Here is a 26291-nt window from a genome sequence, read left to right as displayed (position 1 = left end):
AGATGCTCTCTCCCCTCTCTCAGTTCCCCGCTGTAGGTCGAAAGGCAGCACGAAGAAGTGAGCGGCGGAGAGATACATGCATTACTTTTGCTATCAGATATAACAGAACAAATAGTTTCCACTTGCAAATTTCAGTAGGAGTAGTCTTTTCAGAGTCAAAAGATGGAATCAGAAAATGAAAATGTATGCTATCGGTTTCCAGATCAAGACAAGATTAACGTTTTCATGCTGGAAAAATAAACTTAAAAGAGAAAATGTTTAAATGACTTACAATACTGTAAAATACATGATTAGAAGAATTATATCCATATATTGTATCCTCCCTACTGAAGTGCCTTCGAGCAAGACAGTGAGTCATTACCAGTAAAGGTGGTGGATGAGCAGGTATGGTTCAGTATCTTCCTTAAGGACACTTTGATTGGCCACATGGATCAAACCTGTGACCTTTTGTTTTAAGGCTCAGTCACTCCATGAATTGGATGTGTTGCTTAATGTCAAGTGAGAGTCAGAGTTCCACAGTATTATGATTTTATGACTGTTTTAAAACAAGCACGTACCTGTAAAACATGTCTGACAGATAGTAACGCTGTCCTGAAGTTTAATAGGATTTACAGTGAGTATTGTTGCGCAGGTTTGTTTCACACGTTTGTTTTTTAACTGCCTTGACAGACTTTGGTGTTGCGTGCTTCACTTTGGCAGTGTGAGACTGATCTTATCTGTTAATAAAGCTTGCTGTTGAACTTGAAAACGAAGGTGACGGAGAGAGAGACAGACAGATATCTTTCAGGTGTCATATGGCATTAACTTAAATCAAACAGACGAGAATGCAAACAAATTTCAGGACAGCTCAGAGAGAAACCTTCTACTAATGAGCACACACACGCGCGCGCGCACACACACACAGGTTTTTCCAGTTCCGCATGCACCAGACATCCGTGGATGATTTCACTTAAGCAAACGAGACCAGGAGATTAGACGCTAAAACACACATTTAGGGAGGAGATGAAGACAGACTGCAATACACACTCACACACGCTCACATGCATCAACCCCAAGACATGATGTGCAAGAAAGGATTTAAGAGACACGCATAAACACACTTCAAAACTGAAGACAGACTGATGCGTACAGAGAGCAAATACACCTGAAAAAAGCAGAGGCAAGCGCGAGCATGTGCACGCACACGCACACACACACACACACAAAAACCCGACAGATTCCCATACAGCTAAGCACACAGCTTCTTGCAGGCTGCTTTAATCACGGAGAAGCTAAACAAATACAACTGTCATCAGTCTTTTTCTCTCACTGTTGTTCACATATAGACATATATAAGATCACGCACACATACACGTATGCACACACACACACACACATACACACAACAACAGTATATAATTGCCCTATGCTTTCTGCTGTCCCTCATCTTTCCCTTCATATCTCACCCTTCTTCTTTCCACTTTCTCTCTCTCCAATCTCTCCCTCGAGCAGTATGCAGGCACAGATGTCAAGATGTATTATTTCGGCTGGCTGGCTCCCATGTTCTGTATATGTGTGTGTGTGTGCTTGTGTGTGTGCGTGTGTGTGTGTGTGTGTGTGTGTGTTTCTCCTGCTTTCCTCTTTTGGAAACAAGAATAATGGTGGGGGGTGGTGAGGAAGATCTTTTTAAAAAACGAAAGAGGAAATGGGCTGTACTGTTAAGGATTAGTAAAACATTTTTTGAATTCTGATGTATATGCCCATATAGGCTTAAGCATACAACACAAAGAACACACACATGCACAGATGCACGGCTAAGTATTTAAGTATCACATTCATGGTTCATGGACATTTAAGGCAAGCGTACACACACACACACTCGCGCATTGTACTGAATCCGTGTTGATCCATTAGAAGGACCTCCATGCTCGTCAGGATTGTGTTCTAGCTGAGTCTTGGCTGGTGCATTTAAACAGTAAAACCGAGCCAGGTTTAAAGTGTGTATGTGTGTGTGTGTATATGCACAGTGTCTACTTTATGTGACATAGCCGCTGATTGAAAGACTGGCATGCGATGAGAGAGGGAAACTTGAGGGGAGAGAGAAAAGAGAGACTGTTTTCTATGTCTCCAGTGTTTCTTGATCTATGAGTTGGGGCCCTGAGACAGATGGTGGAGAACTTTGGCCCCTGACATGGAAAGAAATAATAATGGTATTAACAAAAATAAGAGTAATACAGTAGGAATACTGTAGTGATAGTTAAGGTGTGCTTGTAACAAATTTCCTTTATATGAAGAAAAGAATGATTTAACTGAGGAATAAAGAGCTGAAACTGTAGCTCCTGAAGCTACAAGCTATTCTTGATTAGAAGTAGTTAAGCTACAGCAACACTATACTTTTATTGAAGGTGCTGTGCTATTCCACACCAAGAAACATCTCCTGTTATAAAAAGATAATATTTTGTACTAAAGCACATTAAATTGAGAACTCATTAAAGAAATAGAGCTTGACCTCTGCTCTGTACCACCCAAGCATCCCACTTGTTTGAAGCAGATGATGGGGAGTTGCAGGTGTTACTCATGGTGGAGCATCAGACTGTGCAATAATTTCTCTATTGTGGTGTAGTGTGTGGTCGTGCTACCCTGCTACTTGGTAGAACAATGAAAATAAGTCACCACTGGAAATGTTACATAATTCTGAAAATAGCTACCACCACCCCAAAGCAGCTGGAAAATGAAGATAAACTAGTTGCTTTGTTCCATACAGTGTAGCGTCACCACTGCTCAACACTGCTATTAGTAAATTATTGTTAGTAATACTATTGTTAGTGCACTGCAGTTACCGCAGCCAGTATTTTCCACAGGGACTAATACCACTGCTACAATGATTACAACTTCTAATAATAACAATGCACACATGACTAGATTTATACAGCACATAGACATTTCGCTCCAGTTTTACTGCCTAACCAGAATCAGTTCACCCAAAAAAAGAACTGTTGTTGCTGTTGAATTTTTAAAATCCATTTATCTGTGATACTATAAGCATCACAAACAGAATTCCATTCACTTACATTGTTTTTGGAGTAACAGTAGAGACATATCTCAAAACTCTAACTAAATCCTGCATGGCTAGATTCTAGCTAAGTGGGGAAATTTGTATTTTGGTTGAACTGACCCTTTAAAAAAAACTACACAACGGACCGTGTGCTCTTGTGCCATCATTATATTTGATTAAGCTCGCCCACCCAAAATCAAACCTTGATTTGATGTCAAACCTTGTTTGAGATTGGTTATTGCTCTGTATCTGCTGCTAGATCAAGACCCAACATTTTTCCAGCCTTTGACTGCAATCTATTTTCCTATACCTGGCCAGCGAACAGCAGAGTGCAGCCAAGAGTTTTAGCAACCCAGCTTAATGATGTATAATGTAGATTAGCTCTCTGTTGTGAAGTATTCTGGCTAAATCTTAAATAAAGTTTTCCTTAATGGCAAATCCAATTGTTTCAAAGGTCTTTCCTATTCTATAGGTCCAGTCACGCCTCTGCAGTGGGCAGGATGTTAGCACTTAATCACCATAGAGAGCCGGACAGGAATAATGAGTTGTGTGTATGTGTGTGTGTGTTGCAGTTGGGAGATGAGAGACCCTTACAGGTATGCATTAGATGGTGGACCTCAAAGCAGCACTTAAGCTCATTAAAATGTTTTATTGTGTCGGTGTTTATGTGCGCGTTCTTCCTTGAGCGCATCATTTATCACACGTACACGCAAACAAACAAGCGCGCGCAAACACAGTTCCAGTGGCTGGCAGTTTTTGTCCTTTCTCATGGAGTTCATTAAAAGCCTTAATTAGACTGACAGTTATGTGTAATTACAGTCTTTAAGATGTACAGCTCCTCTGCCGTTGTGCTGGCCCACTCCTTCACTGCCTCCGTTCAAAAGTCATTGTCTGAGGGGAAAAAAACTGTGTGTTTGAGAGCGTTCATACATGTGTTTGTGTGTGTTTAAGAGACCTAACCTCCTGTAAGTTCTGAGTCTTTGACATTTGCCATTAATATCACCCAGAAAGGAGTGACATTTATGAGGCCCTTTTCTCTAACGGCTCCTGCCTCCCATGGATTTCTGCCTTTTCCCGTCTTTCTCTCACATTTTCACCCTCATTCTTCCTCCTCCTCCTCCTTCACACCCTTCTCCTTCCCTTCTTCTTAATTTAGAAACCCCTCCCCTCTCCCCGCCGCCATCTTCCCTCTCGCTTTCACTTTCTTTCTCTCCTGCTACATGTCACAGATCGCTGTCACGTTCCTCCCTTCAGACCGTTGACCCACTTCCCTCTTTTTTTCTTTGCATCGTTCTCAGCTTCCTGTTTTACCAGACGTTTGTCCTTCAGCTGCGCAACTTCTGCCCTTCCTGTTCCCCTGTTCTCCCAATTTCTATTTTACCAAAAGGTGTTTAACCTACATATCAAACCCAAAAGCGAGAAATAGGCCTGCAATATTTGACCGCTTGTCCTTCAGAGAGGTTTTATATTGTCTAGAAAATTACTTCATGTTTAAACATGATGCTGTTCTTTTTTTCTTTATATGTTAGTGTGATTGATGGTAATAAAAATGGATAATAAGCAGTGTTGTCCCCCAGCATGACGGACAGAATGTAGTTCAAAATGTTTGTTTCAAACATTTTTTTCCACTCTGTCAGGTATAGAATTTCAAGAGAACGCTGAATGCTGGGACTTGTTTTGATGTCAAAAGAAATAAAAAGGTACAGAATAGTATCACAAAATATCAGCCAATAAATGAGCAAAAATAGTCGTCTGAGCCTTTAATAACTATAAGGGTCAAACTGTATTCTCAACGCTCCCTAAACAGTATCACACCATATCTCTATTGTCTAAAAGTCATCATCAGCTACAAAGTTGACTCAAAGTCACTTACATTAAGAAAATCTGACAGCTCACAGCCCCAGAGGGAAGTTTTGGCTTCAGATACATACGCTGTTTCATCAGTTGTTTTTCTGTGGAAGGGTTTGTAACCCGTGGCAGAGCAGAACGCATGCAGCGAGGGTCGCCTCCTCCACGTCTTCGGCATGTTCGTGGCTCGACGCCAACGTTGTAATCCTGCAATGACAGACAATGTCACAGTTAGGTTCTGCCTGAGAGGAAGCCCCTACAAAGAGGGGGACGGCAGGAAGGCTGGAAACATAAAGGCAATAATTGAAAGGAGAGGGAAATGTTGGAGAGGAAAGGAAAGCAAGAGCGACTGGAAGACAGAGTGATTGCTGCAACAGACGGCTTTTTTTTTTTTTTTTCCCCTCCCTCACGTGTGATGAAAGTATGACAAAGTGACAGGAGACGTGAAACTGCGAGTTAGGTGTAGTTGTCTCCTGTTTTCCTCTTCACTGCACAGAATTCATGCTTAAATTGAGGCAGTAAATCAGGATAATGTGAGACTGTGGGCTTTTCTTTAGAGATTCTGTGCTCACACAGGTGTGTAAATGTGCATTCCTCTGTGTATGTGAGTGTGAGTACACAGGTTTTCGCGAGCGGGTTGTGTAGCCTCTATGGGATGTCATGAATAAAAAGTGAAGGGAAGGGTTTTAGGGGCGACTTACTGGCCCAAAAAAGACAACAGGATGAATGATGGCGGCATTAATGTAAGAGAAGGAGTGGGAGACATCTCCCCGGTCCTATTAGTCATGACTATGGTGTCCTGTTACCTGTGTTGTGTCTCGCTCAGCTCACCCCCTCCGACTGGTTTTGTGACAGGTGTGTGTGTGTGTGTGTGAGTGAGGCCACCCTGACGGTCACCATGAGCCAGCCTCTAAACTAGATAGAGCCACACAGGGAAGTATGACTGACATTTACAGACATGTATGTGTTAATATTTGACCTTCCTATTTGTTAATTAAGACACAGAGGTCTGCTGACTTTCAGTTTACTCCACAAATGTGTCTTATTTCCTCCTCACAACCTCCATATTACAACGCTGTATGTGTCTTTCTTCTTGACCGAGATTATTAAAATACACAAATGGAGACTTCTCAGACTTTCTTTATGCAACAGAAAGAAAAGAGGAAGAGAAAGGAAGGAGGGGAAAGAGGGAGTGAGTGATCTGGTTTAACCCAGATCCAGGCAGCCGCAGGAGGAGTGGACAACCGGAGGTGTTTCGTTTTTATTCTGGGAGCGACTTGGGAATAAGAGAGGCTGGGAAAAAAAAAAAAACATGAGCAAAGAGCAGAAGAGACAGTGAGAAGGAACGACAAGGCTGGCTCTGACCCATTTCTCCAGGCCTCCAATCTAGTGGGTGATATAATGGAGAATGGCTACCCACATGCACACCTTAAGACGGACACACGCCACCAGACACCAGCAGACAAGGACACATACATACATACACACACACACACACATGCATGCAGAGCACGGCGGCCTGCAGACAAACCATATTCCCCCTCTGTGGCTTCAAGTGTTACTTTTCAATCAGCGCGACTGCGGCAGTTCCGGCGTCACCTCAGCCGGCACTGAAAAATATCACATTCAGACGTTAAAACGGGACTATGAACTCACTGGCCCGGCGCGCAGGCTCAGCCTCCTCTCTGCTGCCCCGCCGGCGTTCGAGTGAGTTACATACTGAGCCGCATCTAAAAAGGCTTCACATGCCTTTTAAAAGCCTTTAAAAAAAAATCAGTGCTGCAGAAGTCACTCAGGGATTCACTGATAAGTATTCATTAAGTATTGATAAGTAGTCATTGAAGTATTCATTCAATATGCATGAAGGTCCACTCAGAGGTGTACTTGACAGGGATTGCAGGGATAGCAGTTTCTAGCAGGTTTGTGGAAGTTAACTGATAGATACTGGCTACACACATACACACACAGAATGCCCTCGCTGCCCCAGGATGGGAACATTGACCCAGTTGTAAGGAACATTGGTTGTGACTGTCCTACATGGCTAGCACTTTACTGACGTTACACAAGGCTCATCCACCCAGTCACTAGGCCTCTTTTTAATGGCCCTGCTCCCTCTTTTCTTTTGCTTAGCTTTTTTTTTTTTCTTTCTTTCTCCCTCGCTTTGTGCCTGCCTGTCTTTCTTTTGGTCCATTATGCATGTCTATGCTCTGGCGGTCACATTTATTTGGCGTGGATTATTTTCCGGATTGGGCTGTCAGACTTATTACGTTTGCTCAGCCACGATTTGTTTCTCGTCTTTTAATTAACGTGAGAATGAACGGGATGGAATCGGCCTCTGTGTTTATGTCTACTGATGACCTTATTTATGCCCCCCACCCCCCTTCTCTCTCTGACAGTGATGACGAACCCACCCCCACCCCCACCCCCTTCAGCCCTATATACCTCCTATAGAGGCTTGTAAGCAGCTTTATGTCATGACCTTTGCACACATGCATGAAACATTTAGATGTAGGAGAATGCATAAATATCGCCGCATACACACATATATAACATGACAATACCCCACTGGATTATCAGTATGGCACAAGCAGCGCTGTCTAATAAATCATGATATGGATTTAACAACAATGTGACAGAAAACAGCTGCATTTTTCAGGCCTCTGACAATGTTTTTTTTACTCTCCGCCTCAGAACTAAACCATAAAATGGCAGCGGATGTGTCACAAGCAATCAGACTCTCCCTCTCAGCGTGCATGTGTGTGTTTGTGTGTCTGTCAGATGTAGAGATCAGGTGCGTTCCTCACTCTAGTCCTCCTTTCTGGAACTCTGACGGGCGGTAGGAGGGAGGGAGGGAGAGAGGGAGGGAGGGAGGAGGGGGGGAGGCTGCTGTGCAGTGGCCTAGTTTGTTGTGTGTGTTTTGGTGCTGGAGGTTAATGCGATGTGATTCTGAGTCGCCCACCCTCCAAGCACACGGGACATCGAAAGACAGAGAGACAGAGGGAGGGAGGGGTAGAGGAGAGAGAGAGAGAGAGAGGCGAATAAAGAGGCGGGAGGGTTGATTGTAATAGAACAGGAAGGATGGAAAACGAATAACTGCTGAGAATTAAAATGTCATCGAGATCAACCGCACGCAAGCAAAGACACTGAGATTATTTTCTCCTGGTGTATTGTGTGTGTGCGTGCGTGTGTGTGTGTGTGTGTGCATGTGTGAGCTGATGGCTAGGTTTTGAGGTAATGGTGTCTACTCTGTGGAAGCATGTGTGAAATTGGGGGCTTGTGTGAGATTCTTGAATTTATATATATATGTGTGTGTGTGTGTGCTTGCGTGTGTGTGTGTGTGTGTATTTTTGGTCAGCATGTGACACATCATGTGAGTTCAACCTGTGACCATGACTTGGCTCCCAGCGTTGGCCTGTCCAGGTCCCGTTGCCTCTGGCTCTCTCTCTCTCTCTCACACAAATTCATGCGCTGGAAATCGCAAGAAACAGGTTGGAATGACAGCGATTGCATTAGTAGTTTTACTTTTATTCCAGCATGTTTTGACCTAAATGTCATACTTGTCTGCATTTTAAATCACATTAATACAGAATACAAATTATGGAGAATTCCCATCAGAAATCATCCAATTTTGTTTCAAGCAGAAATGAGAAATACGGCTTTAATTTGTTCCTGCACTTTAGGTACTGGAGTAATTTGATTTATCTACCCTTTCAGCATTGCAAGGTTAGATTAAATGTTCTTTTTCTGTAAAAACAACAAAAAAAGTTGATTTTTAAATAGCAATTAGTAACCATAGTAACCACGGTATCCTTAAATGTCATATTTTAGTCACTCAAAGCACAATGCTCAGCGGCATGTATCACTAGAAGTCAGGAATTTTGGGCAGGAACTTTCTATATTTAACAAGCCAGCATTTCAACAAGCGTAAGTCTTCATCAGCACATATCTCGTCACACTATCGCATTATCTCATGTGACCAACACATATCATACTTGTCCTGTCTCTAAACTGCATGCTTGCCATCATGTCACCGTGCAAGAGAGGCGCCAAACACGCAGACATCTTTGTCTTTTCTCTGTTTGTAGCTGGTCCCATTTGTGGATCAAGTGCTACCACAACACAGTCAACAGAAGGCCTTTGTCTGCAACAATAGAACAGAAAACCTGCACCCTTTGCAGAAAAACAAGTTTGGAAAAAACCTCATGCTATGTTGGAAGTAATGGTGTGTTGTGTGTTTGGAGGAGGAATGCGAGTGAAAATAATACTCGGCTGGTGTTTTTTTTTTTTTTTTTTTTTTTCGAGGGGGAGCTAAAATAATGCCCGTTCTGTTTCAGTACACAACTTAATGCCTTTTCCCCGCCTTGCCGCCGCGACGAGGTAATGGCTTGTGATAGCTTCGTTAATGCGTCATAGCCAGGTTATAAAAGCGCCATAGGAGATTTATGAAGACGTTTTTAGTTACAGGAAATTTTGATGGCGACATTCAGGATTTTTGGAAGGGAGCTGGGATGTGGGGAGAGAGAATGAATCCTTCAGCTTCGCCTCAAGGGAGAGGGGATCAGGTTATATGCTCTTCATCATCTAGATGACACACATGGAGCTCGTAGGCCCTCTGGAGAGTGAGGACTACAAATTTAAACAGGAAGGCAACGGTAAATTCCACCCCCAAGTCCTTTCTGCACCCACACGGACACTCACACACACACACACACACTTCCCCGTCCATCCTAGTGACAAACTTAGTTTCTTGCTTGTTTTTGGAGAGTGTGGTCCAAAAGCCAAACAAGTGGAACTAAAAGGAGGATTTTAAAGGCAAAGCTGCTGTGAAGCAACACATTGGTTTTAGGTTGATTTGCACAGATGGGAACACTTTGCACACACACACACACACTGACACAAACACACACACACATGCAGACTTACACACTTAAACCACTACAGCCTTTGCATGCACACCAGTGTGCCCAGAGCAAAGCCAAACACCCACTTGCATTTGTGTCTTTCACGTTGCATTTGCATTCGTGATTATTGCGTTCGTTAGACTGACACAGTCATGACGCGGCTAACACGCCACCACACACTAGAGGCTAGCGGGGGCGCCGCTGTGTGTGTGTGTGTGCACGCCTGTGTGTGTGTGTGTGTGTGTGTGTGGAACGTGAGACAGCACAGCGCGAGCGAGCTTTGTTCCTCCCTGGCCCTCGCTTGCTTGTTTATTTATTCGGTTTGTCTTTTAATCTGCTCTTTTACTGCGTGCCACGTACACGTTCCCATTTTTGCTCCCTTTAATCTAGCTGTCATCGGGAAAGATGTTACCACTTCACGCTCAAGGCCTGTGTGTGTAATTTAAGTGTATGTGTGTGTGTGTGTTACAGTAGCTAGCTTGGACTGTTGCAGTAGCTTGGCCACACATACAGTATTTATGCACAACAACAGCACTTAGACAGCTTCACCTCAATCTCTCCTATCATAAAAAACCTGCAACTTGAGTGACATTAATCTGCTTGGAGGCCCTGGGGGAAAATTGAGCTGTGGGCTCCTGTTGAGCCTCCTTCCTGCCTGTGCATTATGTATCCTGTCATCTACAAGTAAAACACATTAAACAAACATTTATTTAGTAATATGCATCATCTAAAACTAGATTTAGCACAGGGCTCAACAAAGCAGGGCTTCACAATTAGGCAATAATCCAACAGTGATTTTTTTCTTTGATGCCTAACAAATTTTTAATTATTCAAATGATCACAAATTCACCCTGAAAATGTCCTAAAACAATATTCCACCATCCCATTTAAATATATATTGAAATTGGGCAATAAAACAGCACTTCTCGTGATTTTTGAGCAGAGAAAAATGTGAGTTGTGTCCCAAACTAGACAGCGGGACGTGACAGAAATAACAACATCAGCATGTCCACATATTCACATCGCTCACATAGGAGCAAGTGTTTTGCTGCGGGAGGCCGGCTGTCACTCAGCATGTGCAGAATATATAACCACGGCTGCAAAAAATCCACCACAGGACGGGGAAGGAATAGAGTAGGAGGGCAAACATTGAGGTTCGGGCTGCATCTTGATGCAAATGAAGTAGCTTTGCATAGTCCACTGCAGCGGGCGACAGTCAATATAGAGCTGAACGCATGTCAGACATGGAGTTTAAGTCCCTGAATGAATGAGCAAAGTGTGATATGACTCCAGTGAAGTCGGAGTCCGCTTTTACGTAACTGTGGGCAAACTTGAGATGCGATAATGGAGGCAGAGAAGAGGTTTGGCCCAGCGCTGACCTTGGTAATAACAAGAGAGACACAGAGAAAAACTCTCATCCACTCTGTGATGTTTTCTATGGACTAGATACACACTGCTCCCTCGGCCCGCCTGGCTGCCTGCCTCCGTGTGTGCCGAGCCCCGGTGCTGTGCAGTCTGATTGAGGTTGACTGCAGTATTATTTCATTAATTAAGTTTTTCCACTTCCTCCGCCTCTCCCTCCTGTCTTCCTGTCGAACGAGGGTGGCGGAGCGACGCCCTTCCTCTCCTCTGTCCTCTGGCGCTTCACATCCCCCCATCACTGCTGATCATTGTCTCAATTACTCATCCCTCCTCTCCCTCCCCTGTCTCCCACTCTTTCTCTCGTTGTTCTTCCTCCTTTCTGCTCTTATCTCATCCCAAATTGCTCTATATACTCCTCCCCAATCCTTTTTTTTTCTCTCTCTCTCTCTCTCTCTCTGTCCTCCCTAAAGTGAGGTGGGAAAGATTTCAGGAACGCCAATCCTACATCTCTCCATCTTTCCTCCCTTTGCCTCTTATCTCCGTCTCTCATCAGGATTTCACAGATGCTCTGTGATTATTTCCACCTTGATTTGGTGATATTGTTTCCCCCCCTGAAGTGCGAGGAAATTTGCAGCACTTAGTTTAGCAACCAAGATTGGGAGGGAATATTTTCGATCTAAGGACAAAGCAGCTATGATCTCTTTTGTTCGTTTTGCTCCTGTGAAATTGTGATTCACGGAAATAGTAGCACCTGTAACATGTCTAATGGATTGAAGAGGATTTGCCGTGATACAGTTCACTGTTTTAACAAAAATTGGTGATATTTGTGACCTGTTGATTATGATGTTAAAAAAATAGCTTGCATTTGCAAAATTGCATTTGTGGATGCTCTCCTGGTTCAATATGGCTCTCAGTCTGTTCCTCTTTGACTCTCCCTCTTCTTTGTATCCATTACCGCTCCACTCTTCCATAATGGAGACATTAGAGTCTTTTACCTCTCTGCTATCTATCATGTCATTTAAACTCTTTCCTTACTTTCTGTTTTTAACTTCTCCACTCTTTCTCTGTTCTATCACTCTCCGCTCCCTCGTTCTATGAATCTCATCTTCCTCCTCCCTCCTCTTCCCTCTGTCCACTGGGCTCTGGGTCATCGCTATCGTCTCACATAGTCTCCTGTCCCCATCATATCACCAACAGCTTGTCACAGGCAATCAGTCTCCCTGCCCGGCTTCCCCGCGCGACCTCCTCCTCCTCCTCCTTTCCTCACCCTCATCGTCCTCACCTCCCTCGTCTCCCGTCACCTTCTTGTCCTCCTTCGCATGTCAGGAGTTATTACTCTCAGAAATCATAGTCCTCCGCTCTTCTCTCTAAGACCAGTTGAGGGTATTTACTCCATCCTCTGTTCCTTCAATCAGTGCTGCTACATTCAGTTCCAGCCCTGCAGCCCATTACATTCCTGTTATATATCTCTCCAACTCTGTCCTGGTTTGAAGTGAAGGGTGAACGCGTGTAATCTCTCTTATGTCACCTTCTTAAGTTGGGATTTAAGGTTTCTGATAGACGCATAGCAATGTTTCCAAGAAAATAACGAAAGAATTAATGTTATTCTGTGTATTAAATATTTCATTTTTGATGATGGTAATTGAGACAATAAGTCTTTTTTTTCATATTTTTTCATATACTATGCCTCAGGATAAGAATATGTAATTAATGATGTTAAAAAATCTATGTAATTTAGTGCAGTTTCATTCAGTTAATTTGCTAAATTATTAAATCTGTGTACAGAATTGAATACAAAATTATATTTTGACAGACTGCTCAAACTGCTAGTTCCTGACATTTTTAACTATTTATAAGGGAGACAGTTGCACATAGAAATAGAAAATACATTTCTATATTTGATTCATCCATTGTCAAAATGTACATGGTTCATGGTATACTGTAAAAACAAATGCAAACATACTGGAAAATAAATATATTTTCTCTGTGTCATAAAGAAAATATGAATACATTTCCCCCTTTGCCACATTCGACTGGATAAACAGGTAGTTTTTGTATAAAGCGTACATAATGTTCTCTATAACAATAAAGTTAGAAATGTCACTTGTTCTGAATAAATTCATATTCTCAGAGATCAGGTGAAGTGAATGGGAGGTGGACAGTAGTCTATCCACTTCTTTTATTTTTACATGCTACTTTTTCATTAAACAAATTTAATTTCAGAATCAGCATGAAGCCTTCACCCTAAACTGACGATCCTTTGAGTATCTCTGAATAATGATCAAAACATGTAAAAAATTTCAATGACACAGTTAAGCCTCAATAAAATTAGAGCTGTACTTAATTTGGTACAATTTCCATTTATTATGAACTTCATTAAAATAAATTGGATTTTCCTCCTACGTTATTGTAACAGAAAATATTGCACAAGCAGGTCTTACAGACAAAAAAAAAATACTCCAAAACTATTTTGTGAAACAAGAAATAGTAGAAAACTTGAGGAATGGACAAACTTTGCGCAGCGCTTTATTTAAACATTCTTTATATATCCCATAATCCATCCCTGTCTCCTGGCTTTCCCACCATACTGCTGTTCGCCTTGACCTCCGCCTGCTTCTCTCCTCCTCCTCCTCCTGCTTTCACACTCAGCATCCTGCAGGGATGGAAGGAGAGAGAGAGAGGGAGGTGTTAAAAGTAAAGCTGCCTCTTTTTCACACCTCCCTTTCTCTCTCCCTCTCCCTCTCCCTCTCTCTCTCTCTCTCATCGAGCCATCCGCCATCCCTCCCTCATTGCTTCACTTCAGACGGGCTAATCTATAGCCTGCGGGGATGTGGCGGGGGGAATTATTTTATATATATATATATATAGGTTGGTTTTTTTAGAAGATGAGGTGAGGGTTGGCCCCAGGGGCTATCATGGGAAAAATAAGGATCGACGGGTGGTATGTGCAGGGGTGTTCGGGTGGGTTGGTGGAAAGAGGAAGAATATGTTTACTGTCTCTTTTGCTAGCCACTGTGGCTAAAACATCCGTCCCCTTTACAGACAGGTTGTGAGTGATGAGTGAGCACTTGTGTACAAACGATTGAGAGTGACTGCAGCTGCAGAGGTGTGATTCTCACTTTGTAGGCCTCTCTCATCTCCTTGACCTCCTCCTTCTCTCATTTCTTACCTTTGTCTCCCCTCTCACACTGTCTCTTTATCTCCATATTTCTATCCCTCCACTTTTACTGTTTAATCCCTCCATCCTGAGTCTCTCTGTGTGTTCCTTCCTCCTCCTTTACCCTCTGCGACCTGCAGACCAGTGATCTTTAATGCATTCACTGACATGCTTTATATAAGAAGAAGTGTTAGAGTGTAACAGGAATTCATGCACATACACACACCCTATTGCCAATGCATTCAGTCAGCACTGCTTGACCTCCTTTGGCCTCCCTCCAAGATTCACGAGGAACACACTTGTTTGATTCCTGCATGGCTTTTGATGCTCATTTCATTGAAATTCTCTCAATCTGACAGTGTATATTTACTGTTTTTATTCAATTGAAGCATTTTCTAGTGTAATAAAAGCTTTAACAGCTTACAAATGCATATTAAATCCCTCATAGCCCACATTAATACATCAGCTCCAGCTTTCAAATCAAAGATTTCTCTTAAATTTGCTTAATTAAAAGACAAGCAAAGCTAGTAATGCTGTATTTGGAGCTTTAACTCATTCAACACAGTCTGTATTCTAACCAATCAGGTCCAGTTTCTCTTTACACAAAGTATTATGTGTCTCAGGGGCTCCATTTTATTTCATATGCACCCTTGATTGGATTACCATCCCTTTTTTCCATCAGCCAGTCTATGCCTCTCTAGATTACCCCCCTCTCCTGCTATTTCTCTGAGGCCAAGCATCAATTGCAGTTGACTGAAAGCGGTTGAGTCCATGCGGCACGGCGGGGGTGTTAATGAATTCCGGCGGACTGCTAAATGAGGACTTATTAAAGTGCTGCCGCCTCGTAGTTTGACATTTCAGAGCTTCTGGTGGAGTTTTAAATCGCTGCCTCTGCAAATGTCACTCGCTGACTCTCTGGAATGGTTGACTATATGAATAGAAACTATTGTTGGCATCGGCTATAGATTGAGAGAGTTTGTGTGGTTTTAATGGATGGGTTTTCACTGTATGTGGGTGTGTGTGTGCATGTATATACCACCCTGCTACTTTGCTAATTGTGTAATTTTGTGTTTCCATCCCTCCAGCTACGTCAGATGGGACGCGCCAAGGCCTGGATAGCATGAGAGGCGGAGTGTGTGCCACGCAAGGCATGAAGGTGGTCCTGAAAGTGGGGCAGAGTAAGTCCTCTCACCTCTCTCTCTCTCTCTCTCTCTTCCTACTTTCTTGTCTCTCAGGCACCCACACGTGAGCTCGCCCATCTGTACAACTGCTGGAGTCTACCGCCACACATGGACTCGTCTTCACACACTCACTCATAAACACACACATTGCTATTCATGCAGCACACACTATCACTCACTTAACACACACTATGACTAACATACATTGGCTCCAGTCCACCACGTCTCACATCATCTGCCATCTGTACAGCACACAGTGGCACATGCATTCATTACTGCACCTTATCTGACATGCGGCCTCTTCCACTTTTAAACCATCTCTCTTATCTTCCTCTGTATTACACACACATGCTATACATACACACACACACACACACACACACGTACCTTGCTTCTTTGTGCGTGTGTATTCTCACTGAGCATATTAGGGCTTGTTAAGTGGTGAGAACAGCGAAGAAGTGTGGGATCAGTCAGCTCTAATGAGCCCTGTTGACTCCCCTCTCACTCTGTCTTTTAACTGCTACCTACTCATGCTGGACACACACATTCAAACACCCACACATTGAAACACACAAATCCCTGTGCGATATATACATTACAGGCATAAACATTAGCTCACACAGGCAAGCACACACACACACACACACACACACACACACACACACACGTACATGGGCAAAGACATGCAAACTCAAGGCATATGGACACTCACAAACACACCAGAACACACACATTTAGCCACACAGCAAAAGCTGCCAGCTAAAGCACGATAACAAAATGACTCCACTCGGTGTTAAAGCACACAGTCAGTGATTTTTAATGACTCGTAACCGCACACATGTCTAATTTGTTTGGAAAATATTCACAGGTAATGACCCTCACGTGCAGGCTTTTCAAAAAAAGCAGCAGGAAAAGGGCCCATTTAAAGCATTTTCACTGACCTGTGCATTCCTACACATAATAGGCACCTGTCCTTCACACGACCCCCCCAACCCTCCCCAACACACACACACACAAACTCACTTATTTCTGTTTCTTTAGCCTATGCGGTGTTATCAGGGCTTGTGTATTGTAGGTACTCTTCAGAAAAGATCTAAGTGGCGCTGCTGTGGCTCTATCAGCCCACAGCATCAGCATAGTCAGCTCAGCTCAATAGAAATGCCACCACACACACACACACACACACTTTCTTTCCCCTTGCTCTTTCACCACATGGGCAAAGAAAAACATCCTTCCTCTGCACCTCCCTCCACAGGCAAACCCTCTGACACTTTTACACAACTCTACACACATCTTTCTAATATGTCATCTTTTCTTTCCTGTTTGCTCTCTCCCGGTTTCACCCAGTGTCGTTCCTCCTTCTCTTTTCTCCTCTGCCCTTCCATCTGCGTTCGCCTTTTTTCTTTTTCGACCCCTTTTCATTCAAGCAACATTGCCCGCTTCCTTTTCAAATTCACTTTTTTTCCCCCCCTGTCCTCATCACCTCCCTTTCACTTTGCATGCTGGCCATCTCTCCTTACAGCTCCCTCTCAGTCCCCCTCTATGTTATTTTCTCTCTGCCTCTGTCTTTCTGTCTTATCTGCTATGTGGCTGAAAGGTCACGTCTGTGTTGTTTGTCGTCTAAATAAGCAGCGTGCCGCCTCATGGTGATCTCTGATGAGATATGGCGCTCTGCTCCGCTCCGAGGAACACACACACACACACACACTTGCAAAATGCACACTTCTACTCTCGCCCCACACACATACATTGACCTGTCTTCTCTTATTTTATTCTTTATCTATCTTGCTTGCTCTCTCTTTGTCACACACACACACACACACACACACACAGGCACGCGCACACACAGCCTGAACCTCCATCCACTAGCCCCTGCTGACCACACAGCAGTTCCTATTGATCCAGACAGAACCGCCCCTAACTTCTGTTTGGTTGACTGTCATCTGGGAGCCACCAGCCAATAGCTTTACACTTTTCTAAATGTCAGTATCTATAGGTTGATGGCTGTGCACACACACACACACACACACACACCAGTATATATGTGTGCAAGGGTGTGATGAAGTATGTGTTTGTGTGTGGTTTACTATAGAGTTTCATCCATAGGCACCCCATGGTTTTATCTATTATGCTCTCCCATGCTGCAGCAATGACCAATAGCAGACTTTCTTTTTAAAATGTTGCATAAACTGCAGAGCTGAACAGTCATATCCCAACATAAAACTCTATTCTTACAGCCTGTGCTGTCGGCCAGATGGCTCAGAAGCAAACAAAATTAGTATTTTCTGAACCATCTCTTTCAGTGATGAGGAGTGGCACTTCCACAATGGTTGCATCTGTGTGTGTGTGCGTGTGTGTTTGCATGTGTCGCATAAACGCACTTTAATGCCATCACCATTACTGAGGGCTTGCTAGACAGATGGCCTGATTTAGTGACTACAGATTACAAACCGTTATGGCCTTGTGTAAATTCACTCTGGCCAAAACAACAAACGGCCTCTCTTTAGTTTCCCATTCAAACAAATGGAGAAGTGCTCATATGCTGCACATTGATGCCCAATCAATATGTGCTCTCCTATTATGGGAATGGAAGGGAGGGAAGCTTTTATTAAAGCTCTTCTGTCTCTATTTCTCCTTCTGGCTGGCCCTGTCTTTGCTAATGTCACTATTTGAGAGCCTTGGCTGCTGTAGAAGATTGAAACTGTCTCTGTATTTCTGCCACTCTGCTCATCTTCCACTCTTATTTTCCCTCCACAGGCCCATATGGGCTGCCTCCAAAGAAGGAGTCAGCAGGACGCTCCACCACCGGAAACTCAGGTAAGCAGGAGACCAAATAGAAGTAATCCATAACATATCCATCCTCAAAACGGATGGAGGGAATAAGTAAAGACTGGTAGATGAAAAGAAAAGCAATGGGGAAAGGGAGGGAGGAGGCAACAGATGGAGAATGTGCAGCGGTGACATCTGTGGATCTCTATTTAATTCCATATCTTTCTCTCTCTCTCTGTCTCTCTCCTGATCTCTATCCTTACCCTCCTCGTCTCTGCTCCCAGCCCTCCGAGCTAAGTGCTGCAGACGGGGAATGGATGGCTAATAGCTACCTTGGGAGAAGGACAAGAAAAAGAGAGGGAGGAAGAAAGAAACAGGGGGAGAGAGAGGGAGCGAGAGAGAGGCTAGGAGAGCAAGAGAGAGAGGGCTAGACCGGCGGCGACATTTCAGAGAGTTATTATTTTCATTAGTTCGGGCGGCCTGGATTCTGTAGTTCCGTTGAGAAAGAATGAAAGAAATGAGAATTACAGAAAGATGAGGGGAGAGAGAAGAAGAAGAGACATAGGGGAGTGATGGAGCAGAGTGGGTAGAAGTGGGAGGCACATAAGGAGGAGAAAGAAAAGAATAATTGAAAAGCAAAGAGGAGAGGGGAATAGAACAAGGAGATGGAGACGGAAAGAGGCTAGATTCATGCTCTATCTCAAAGCCATTCAGTGGAGAAAGAACATTCATTCTCAATTGTGTTCATTCTTCTTTTTTTTTTTGGTGGTGGTTAGTTTGTGTACTATACCAAATGTGTGAATAGGGGCATTCACACATTGTCCAATCACTTGTCCATACTTCACATAGGTGAGAACAGTATGTGTGAAATAACAAAAGTATGCATTGTTTTTACTCGTATTAGACAAATAACACCACGAGACTGATTTGCATCACACATATAATGAGGGATTTTACACATTTTTGTTCCTCTGACAAAAACATTAACACACACTTAACAACATATCTGAAATGATTGTTCTGACTCCTGCCAGCGATTATGTCAGAACTTCTAATCCTCATGTGAATACACTCAAAATCATAGAGTCAACTTAAAACTGGACTGTTGATGGCAGATTTTGTAATGAATCTGATGCCAATGATTTCATCTCTGATTATCAGAGTTGTTATGTGTCCATCCGCCTGTTTTTTTATGAGTATTTTCAATTTGCATAAAGTAGCTGTGGTGGGAGAAAAAAAATGACATATCGTAAAAGAAAACTGATAAAGTCTGATGAAAGGCTGTCTCTTCTAATGTAGATAAAGCATTTGACACCTTTTTATACCGACGCTCCACCAGAGATCCCTGAAAATAAAGGATAAAACAGAGGTGTACGGTATATAATCACAGTGTTCCCAGTTCAAGTCCAGATGGAGATCTTTGTAGCACCACCTTCTCCATCACCAGAGCAGCTGATAAAAACACCACAAGGTACACATGAATGAGAAGAGACAAATAAAGACAATGGGAAGAGTATATCAGAGTTACACCAATGGTGCTCCATTAATTATGTACTCGTGTCATATCCTCTTGAATACATTTGTGTTAAGGTTGCTGATGGATACATTCTCTGATTCATGCTTTATTTTGAAATAGTTGGGAAATTTGCATGAAACTATTGGGAAAAAATACATCAAAAATGTGTTCAAGACTAACTGCTTTTTCCTTAAATGAGAGTTGAACTCAAGGCAAAAAAAAGATAGATAGAAGACAAGGATAAGATTATGTTTTCACCTCGACCTCTGCTTTAATTTCTGACCTGTTAGGTGCCTCTTTCCAAGGTGAAATCCACTAATAATAATAATGAAAAGGAGGACGGAAGTAAGGGCAAAACAAGGGCTCAAAGTCTGAACTTGTATGGTAAAAAAGGGAACATGGAAAAGGAGTGAGAGGTGGAAAATAGGGAGAGTGAGAAGGTGAAGGAAGAGGATATAATAAAGAGAGCCGGTGAAAAGCGGCAGTCATAATGGAGATGGAGAGTGAGGGATGTTGGGTTAATGGCAGGAGGAAGAAAGCAGGGGGAGGAGAAGGGAGTGTAATCGACGTCCGGCATTAGCGCTTTGCTCCCAGTCAGTCCGGCGCGACAGGGGGCCTAGCGGCAGGGGGATGATGTGTGCTTTCTTGCATGGTTGTGTATGTCCATATCTTAGTGTGCGTGTATCCGCATGTGTGTTTTGTGTTGCTAGGCACTGAGCTCAGAGCAAGGTAGGTCATTACTGCTACAATAACTCGAAGATAGAGAGAACCACGGAGCTAGGGAGGGCGAGGAACCGGAGGAGACGCAGGAGAAAGACAGACAGGGAGAAAAGAAAGAGATGTGTGCCAAGAATAATGATAGACCAATCCAAAAGCTCTATATAGAAGGGACTCGCATTACTGGCCTTAACCAGTTCGCCACACACATTCACACGGTCCGGCGCCGGAGCCTCACCCCCCCCCCCCACGCTATAAACATACACACACACACAAATGCATACACATACACACCTTCAGACCTTCATCCACCTGCTGAGTTCTGACCCGACCTCCTGCAGGGAAAACTGTGAGCTTGGAGGCTGTGAAGATCTTAGGTTTCAGGCAGACACACAACAGACAGAGGGAGCAACCGCCTGACAAACAGAAAGGTAGAGTGACAGACAGTCTGATAAACAGACAGACAGATAAAAAGACAGACAGGCAGGCAGGAAGGCCAGCAGGCAGGCGGAGTGTGTGGTCTGGTGGTGGAAGCAGAGCGGGGAGGTTCTCTTCATGTGGCTGGCTGTAATGCTAAGTAAATACAGTTGTTAAGGTTAGGGAAATAGAGTGTGTTACCTTGATACACACTGCGGCTTAGCCAGGCTATCCACAAGAGTATATGCTATACAGTACGCTCACACTCGCACACGGAGTCTACGGACATTCCTCTCCATTTTATATGCACTGCTGTCCACTTCATCACATCAACAAAGAGACCACTTATAAGCTTCTGTGAGATTTGCTGCATACTTATTGCATTCCACTGGGTTAAGTCTCTGCAGCAGTCACTAGCAGGGCTAAACCATCACCATTACTCATGTTATTGTGGTACACAGCTATATGGATTGGTATGTTTATTTAAAAGCTCATGAAAACACATATTGAGAAAGCAAGCTGTGTTATTGCTCTGGTATATCAGTGATGATTAATATGCATATATAAATCAAAGGGAAGCACTGAAAGCAGCTTGTGATACTGTAGATGTTGGAGCAGGATTGTGAAAGCGTTCTGTGATTTCTTTCAGGCGGTTCAAGGAACTCCACCCAGTCTCGAGGACCCAACACGTTCGGGGGAAACGAGGGCGGCGGTGAGAACGGGCCTCTCCAACCCTCCAACATCGCCCTCATCGCCGGCGCCGCAGGAGGCTCCGCCTTCCTCCTGCTAGTCACCGCTGTAATCTGCGTGGTGTGCTACAGGCGGCGGCACGCCAAGCACTCAGACACCCACCACCCTCCGCTGTCGCTGTCCTCACTCACCAGCCCCAAGCGGGGAGGCGGCGGGGGCATCACGAGCTCCAACAACAACGGATCTGAGCCAAGCGACATCATCATCCCGCTGAGGACGTCGGACTCGGCCTACTGCCCACACTACGAGAAGGTGAGCGGGGACTACGGACACCCCGTCTACATCGTCCAGGAGATGCCGCCTCAGAGCCCGGCCAACATCTACTACAAAGTATGAGACGGCCGCTGCTCTGGCCGACTGGACACACCCACCTCCCTCTACCCATTACCAACCAAACCCCCGCTCCAAATGAAGCCACAGCAAAGCTCGCCATCACAGCTCCGACCCTGAACCCCTCAATACTACCAGTATTGTCCCTCGGACACCCTCCCACCGCCCCGTGAGCCCACACCCCCGGCCACAGTTGTGTTTCTAGCTGAATAAACCACCCCACCCCATTCTCACACAACTGGGCCACTAAGTGTGTGTAAAGGGCGATGTCGCAACCATACACAGCCCTTCTCAACAAGGCCCTCACGAATGGGCAAGATCCTCTGAGTGCCCCCTTCTTGTTAACTCAGAGCGAAAAAAGCCCCACCCGTGCTGAATAGAAGAGTCGTCCCCAAAACGCCAGTGTGTGTGTGTGCGGCAACACACTCTTTTTCTAGGAGTATGGATGTGGCGTTGGGACTTGTGATGTTTTAAAAAAGAAAAAATTAAGAAAGAAAAGGACTACAGCTAAAAAAAAAAAAAAAAAAAAAAAAAAAAAAACTACACCCCTGAACCCACTTAGCGCCGATGAACTCTGATTCTCAGAGGCCATACCTGCCTAACCCACCGCCCCACCCCTCAGAGCTCCTTCAGCCAACCAGAGACTGGCCCCTGCCACTAACTCACCAATAGGATTCTAGTTTGTTTGTGTTTGTTTCTCCTGAGAAAACAGGGGCCTCGGACTCACCCAATCAACTAGCCGGGGGTGGCGGTCACATGACCGGGCCCAGGCCTGAGGAGGTCCGATCAATCGAGTCACGGTGACACTCAGAATCTTGTATATTTTAATAATGTGCGTGTGTGACTGTGAGAGTGTGCATACGACTTGGATAATAATTATGGCGCTGCTGCTCCACATTAGACATGTGTGTGCAGTTAGTGTGCTTCAGTACAGCAAGTTTGCATATGAGTTTGCATATGCGTGCGTGGGGTTTAGTTTATGTGTGTGTGTACGCTTTGTGTGTGAGTGATTGTGCGTACGCGTGCGTTCTTTAGACTTGTCTTAAATACCAAAACACAAAATAGTGAGCGAATATCAAAAAAGTGAGATTTTTTATCGCTATCAACACTTATAGATTATATATATGAATATCCAGTAAATAATTTCTAGATGTTTTTTTCTGTTTTCTATTGTTTCATTATTTTTACCCACTCTGTTAAACTACACTTCTGTTGCTAGACATTTTTTATCTGCTGTTTTTGTTTTTCACGACTTAGAGCGACCTTATTTCCTTCCTTTTCCCTTTGCGTTGTATATTAATTTAATCCCTGTTTTAATTTTCCCGGCGAATAGAGGTTGTTTCTCTCTTCCTCTCTTCCCTCTCTCATTCACTCCCTCCTACCCCCCCCCCCCCCCTCCCTCCCCTCTAGGGTCTCTGAACTCTGTGTATATTTTTATAGCTCCTTGTACTATGCTGTAGTTTTGAAGTTTAGACCTCGTTTGTGGAAGTGTTGAGGTAGAACCATCTATGAAAGTTTTTTTTTTTTTTTTCAAACGCTTTTTTTGAAACGCAGAAGTGAAAAGAAGTGAGGGACAGGAGGGGGAGGCGGTGATGGTGAGGGGAGGGGGGGATGAAATGACAAAGAAGAATAAAGGAAAAAGAACAGGGCAGGAGAGAGAGTACTGTCTGGGGAGGAGGAATAAAGCGGCGTCTGAATGCAGAACTTTACAAAAAAAAAAAAAAGAGAGAGAAAGAGAGGAAGGGAGGGAGGGAGGATGAGGAAAGAAAAGACTGTGAAGGAATTGCACACTAAAGAAAAAGAAGCTGAGGGGAGGGGTGGATGGGAGCGGCAGGAGTGAGAGATGAAGGATCCCAAGGAAGGAAGGATGGAAAGAGTGGCTGGTGAAAGGAGAGAAACCTTTTCTTTGAACGGAGGGTCTGAGCCGCCTGAACGGAGGCAATGGACCGACAGCCAAAACGGATTTCGAAGGAGTTGAACTCTAACCATGGAAAGGAGAGATCTCATCACACACGCGCACGCACACACATTTACTGTGACTCGGTCACACTTTACGTTAACGTGAGGTGGCACATTTCAGATTTGCTCCTGTTTTCCGCCAAAATTTGTGTTAAAGTGCATCTCTGTGTATCACAAACACACACACACACAAACACACACGCACGCTCTCTCATTTACTATAAAAGGCACACACAGTGCACTGCTAGCTGCGGACACACAAAAAGTGAAATCCCCCAGGCAGTCGGTACACTCTGTTTCTCTATGTTTGACACACAGACACACACATCCCCTCCCACACATCCCAACACGAATTTCACACCTTTTAATGACTGCCACAAATGCCTACTGATTGCATTGAATGACATACATTCTCTCTGGTGCCCGCTTGCTCTCTCAAACATACACACACACACACACACACACACACAAACTTTCACCCACACCCGACAAAAATGCTGATTGCTTTCATATGACTCTGTATTTCTGTGATTAAGACTAACCTGATGGACATGGGAGGGATGAAAAGAGCGTTTGTGCGCGGTGTGTTTTTCTCCTCTCTCTCACACACCCTCACGCCCTCACACAGACGCCCACACACACACACACACACATACACTAGTGCCCAGCACCTCGACCATGGAGGGCAATAACATAACGCTGTGTTCAGAGGTGCAATAAGTTCACATGTGCATACTAATAAAGCTGTTTTGTGTTGCTCAAACATGTTTATGGCTTATGTGTAAACTGGGTGGCAGTGGAGAGCTTAAGCTTTTATTTTTCACACACACACACACACACACACACAAACACAAACACACACACACACATACACACACTCACACTCATAAGGCCTCCAGTGATGTAGCCATGATGTTTTCTGTGTGAAGCCAGTGTTAAATCTGGACCTTACAGCATTTCTCAACTGTGTTTTGTATCAGTATCTAACATCATATAATAGATATGTTTCATAATTAAGTGTCACATTCGTCCGTAATGACTTTGTTCAACACATGATGATGTTCAGATATGTTTTTATATCATGGTTGAGTTTGGATTGTATTTGACTGTATCAAAATTGATTTCAAAGATGAAATGAGGGGGAAAACACCTCAGATACTTCTTTTTTGTACAACTACCGACTTGTGTTTTTTATGTATGCTATGTCTATTTAAACATACTCAGAGTACCTAAAATATCCTCCAAGCCAAATGAAGTGTCTGTTACTCTCTCTTCAACAACTTCTGCAACTCTTTGGAGCGCTCCAATCCAAAATGACAGTATTTTGTTCAAAAATGGCTGCTGCCGTGAGGGGGAAAACAAAACTTCTCGGACTTTACGGCATCGACTCCGACGAAGAAGCCACTGCCCTGTTTTCAGTCCACTTGGCCCCCTGTCCCCTCTCCTTTTCAGCAGAATGTCAAGTATCTCTTGGACTCAAAGTTTTTCTTTTAATGTTTGATTTTCATGTCGATGTTCTTTCAAAGTTGTGTCTCTGACTCTCCGTGTTTGTGTTTGACCGGTCGACTCAACGTGTTGGCTTTTCTAAAAACCACGGACACAGCCACTGGTTGTCATTTTGAAAAGAGAAAGAAGAAAGTGTTGTTTCTATGGAATGGGAGAGAGAGAGAGAGAGAGAGAGAGAGAGAAAAAAAAGCAGCTACCGCCTAGCTCCCTCACCTCTCCGTTGGTGAAAGTGTGTGTATGTGTGTGTGTAAATGTGCGTGTGTGTGTGTGTGTTTCTTTGTGCCAATAGCCAGCGAGCGGAGGCCGCGGAGCGGGGTGGCTCTCGTATGTGACGTGTTGAGACTTTGTATTTGGGACACCTCTGTGTGAGAAGGGTTTTTTTGTGTCCTCTCCTCCTCTTCCTCTCTCCTCCTTACCCCCTTGTCTACTCATCACGGCGACCCCTTTATCCCCCCTCCTCCCCCGTGTCCCCTTCCCCTCCCCCAACACACCTCTAAAGAGAGGAAAAAACTAGTACATTCCTGGTTTGGAAAAAAAAGGTTGAATAAAAAAAACAAACAAAAATGTTTAAGCACCACTCTTTTGGTCCTGTTGTGTGATTCATTATTGTGTGAGGGTCTGCAGAGGTCTTTTGTTCTGAATGTGTGTGCATGCGTGTGTGTGTTCCAGAGGCCCACTAGTAACCCTGCCTTTAATCGAAGGTCTCTCCCCTTATCTCTGCTTTGGGCTTGTCTCAGCAGGGGCTCTTTCACTGCCTCTGCTAATAACACTGCTATTTCAGACACACTCACACACACACACACACACACACACATATACACACACGCTGGCTCTCCCACTGGTG

General features: G+C 44.0%; 1 protein-coding gene across 1 annotated transcript in view; it reads left to right on the top strand.

Moving 5' to 3' along the window:
- Positions 1-25939, top strand: part of efnb3b (ephrin-B3b) — an 80027-nt gene extending 54088 nt beyond the window's left edge. The window contains exons 3-5 of the mRNA XM_044341581.1: positions 15388-15480; positions 18241-18300; positions 21552-25939. Of these exons, the coding sequence (XP_044197516.1) occupies positions 15388-15480; positions 18241-18300; positions 21552-21988 (590 nt within the window). The 3' untranslated portion in view covers positions 21989-25939. The remainder of the gene's footprint in view (positions 1-15387; positions 15481-18240; positions 18301-21551) is intronic.
- The last annotated feature ends 352 nt before the right edge of the window (positions 25940-26291 follow it).

This window comes from Thunnus albacares, chromosome 22 (assembly GCF_914725855.1).
Source record: "Thunnus albacares chromosome 22, fThuAlb1.1, whole genome shotgun sequence".
Lineage (NCBI taxonomy): Eukaryota > Metazoa > Chordata > Actinopteri > Scombriformes > Scombridae > Thunnus > Thunnus albacares.
This window is presented reverse-complemented; position numbering and strand designations above follow the sequence as displayed.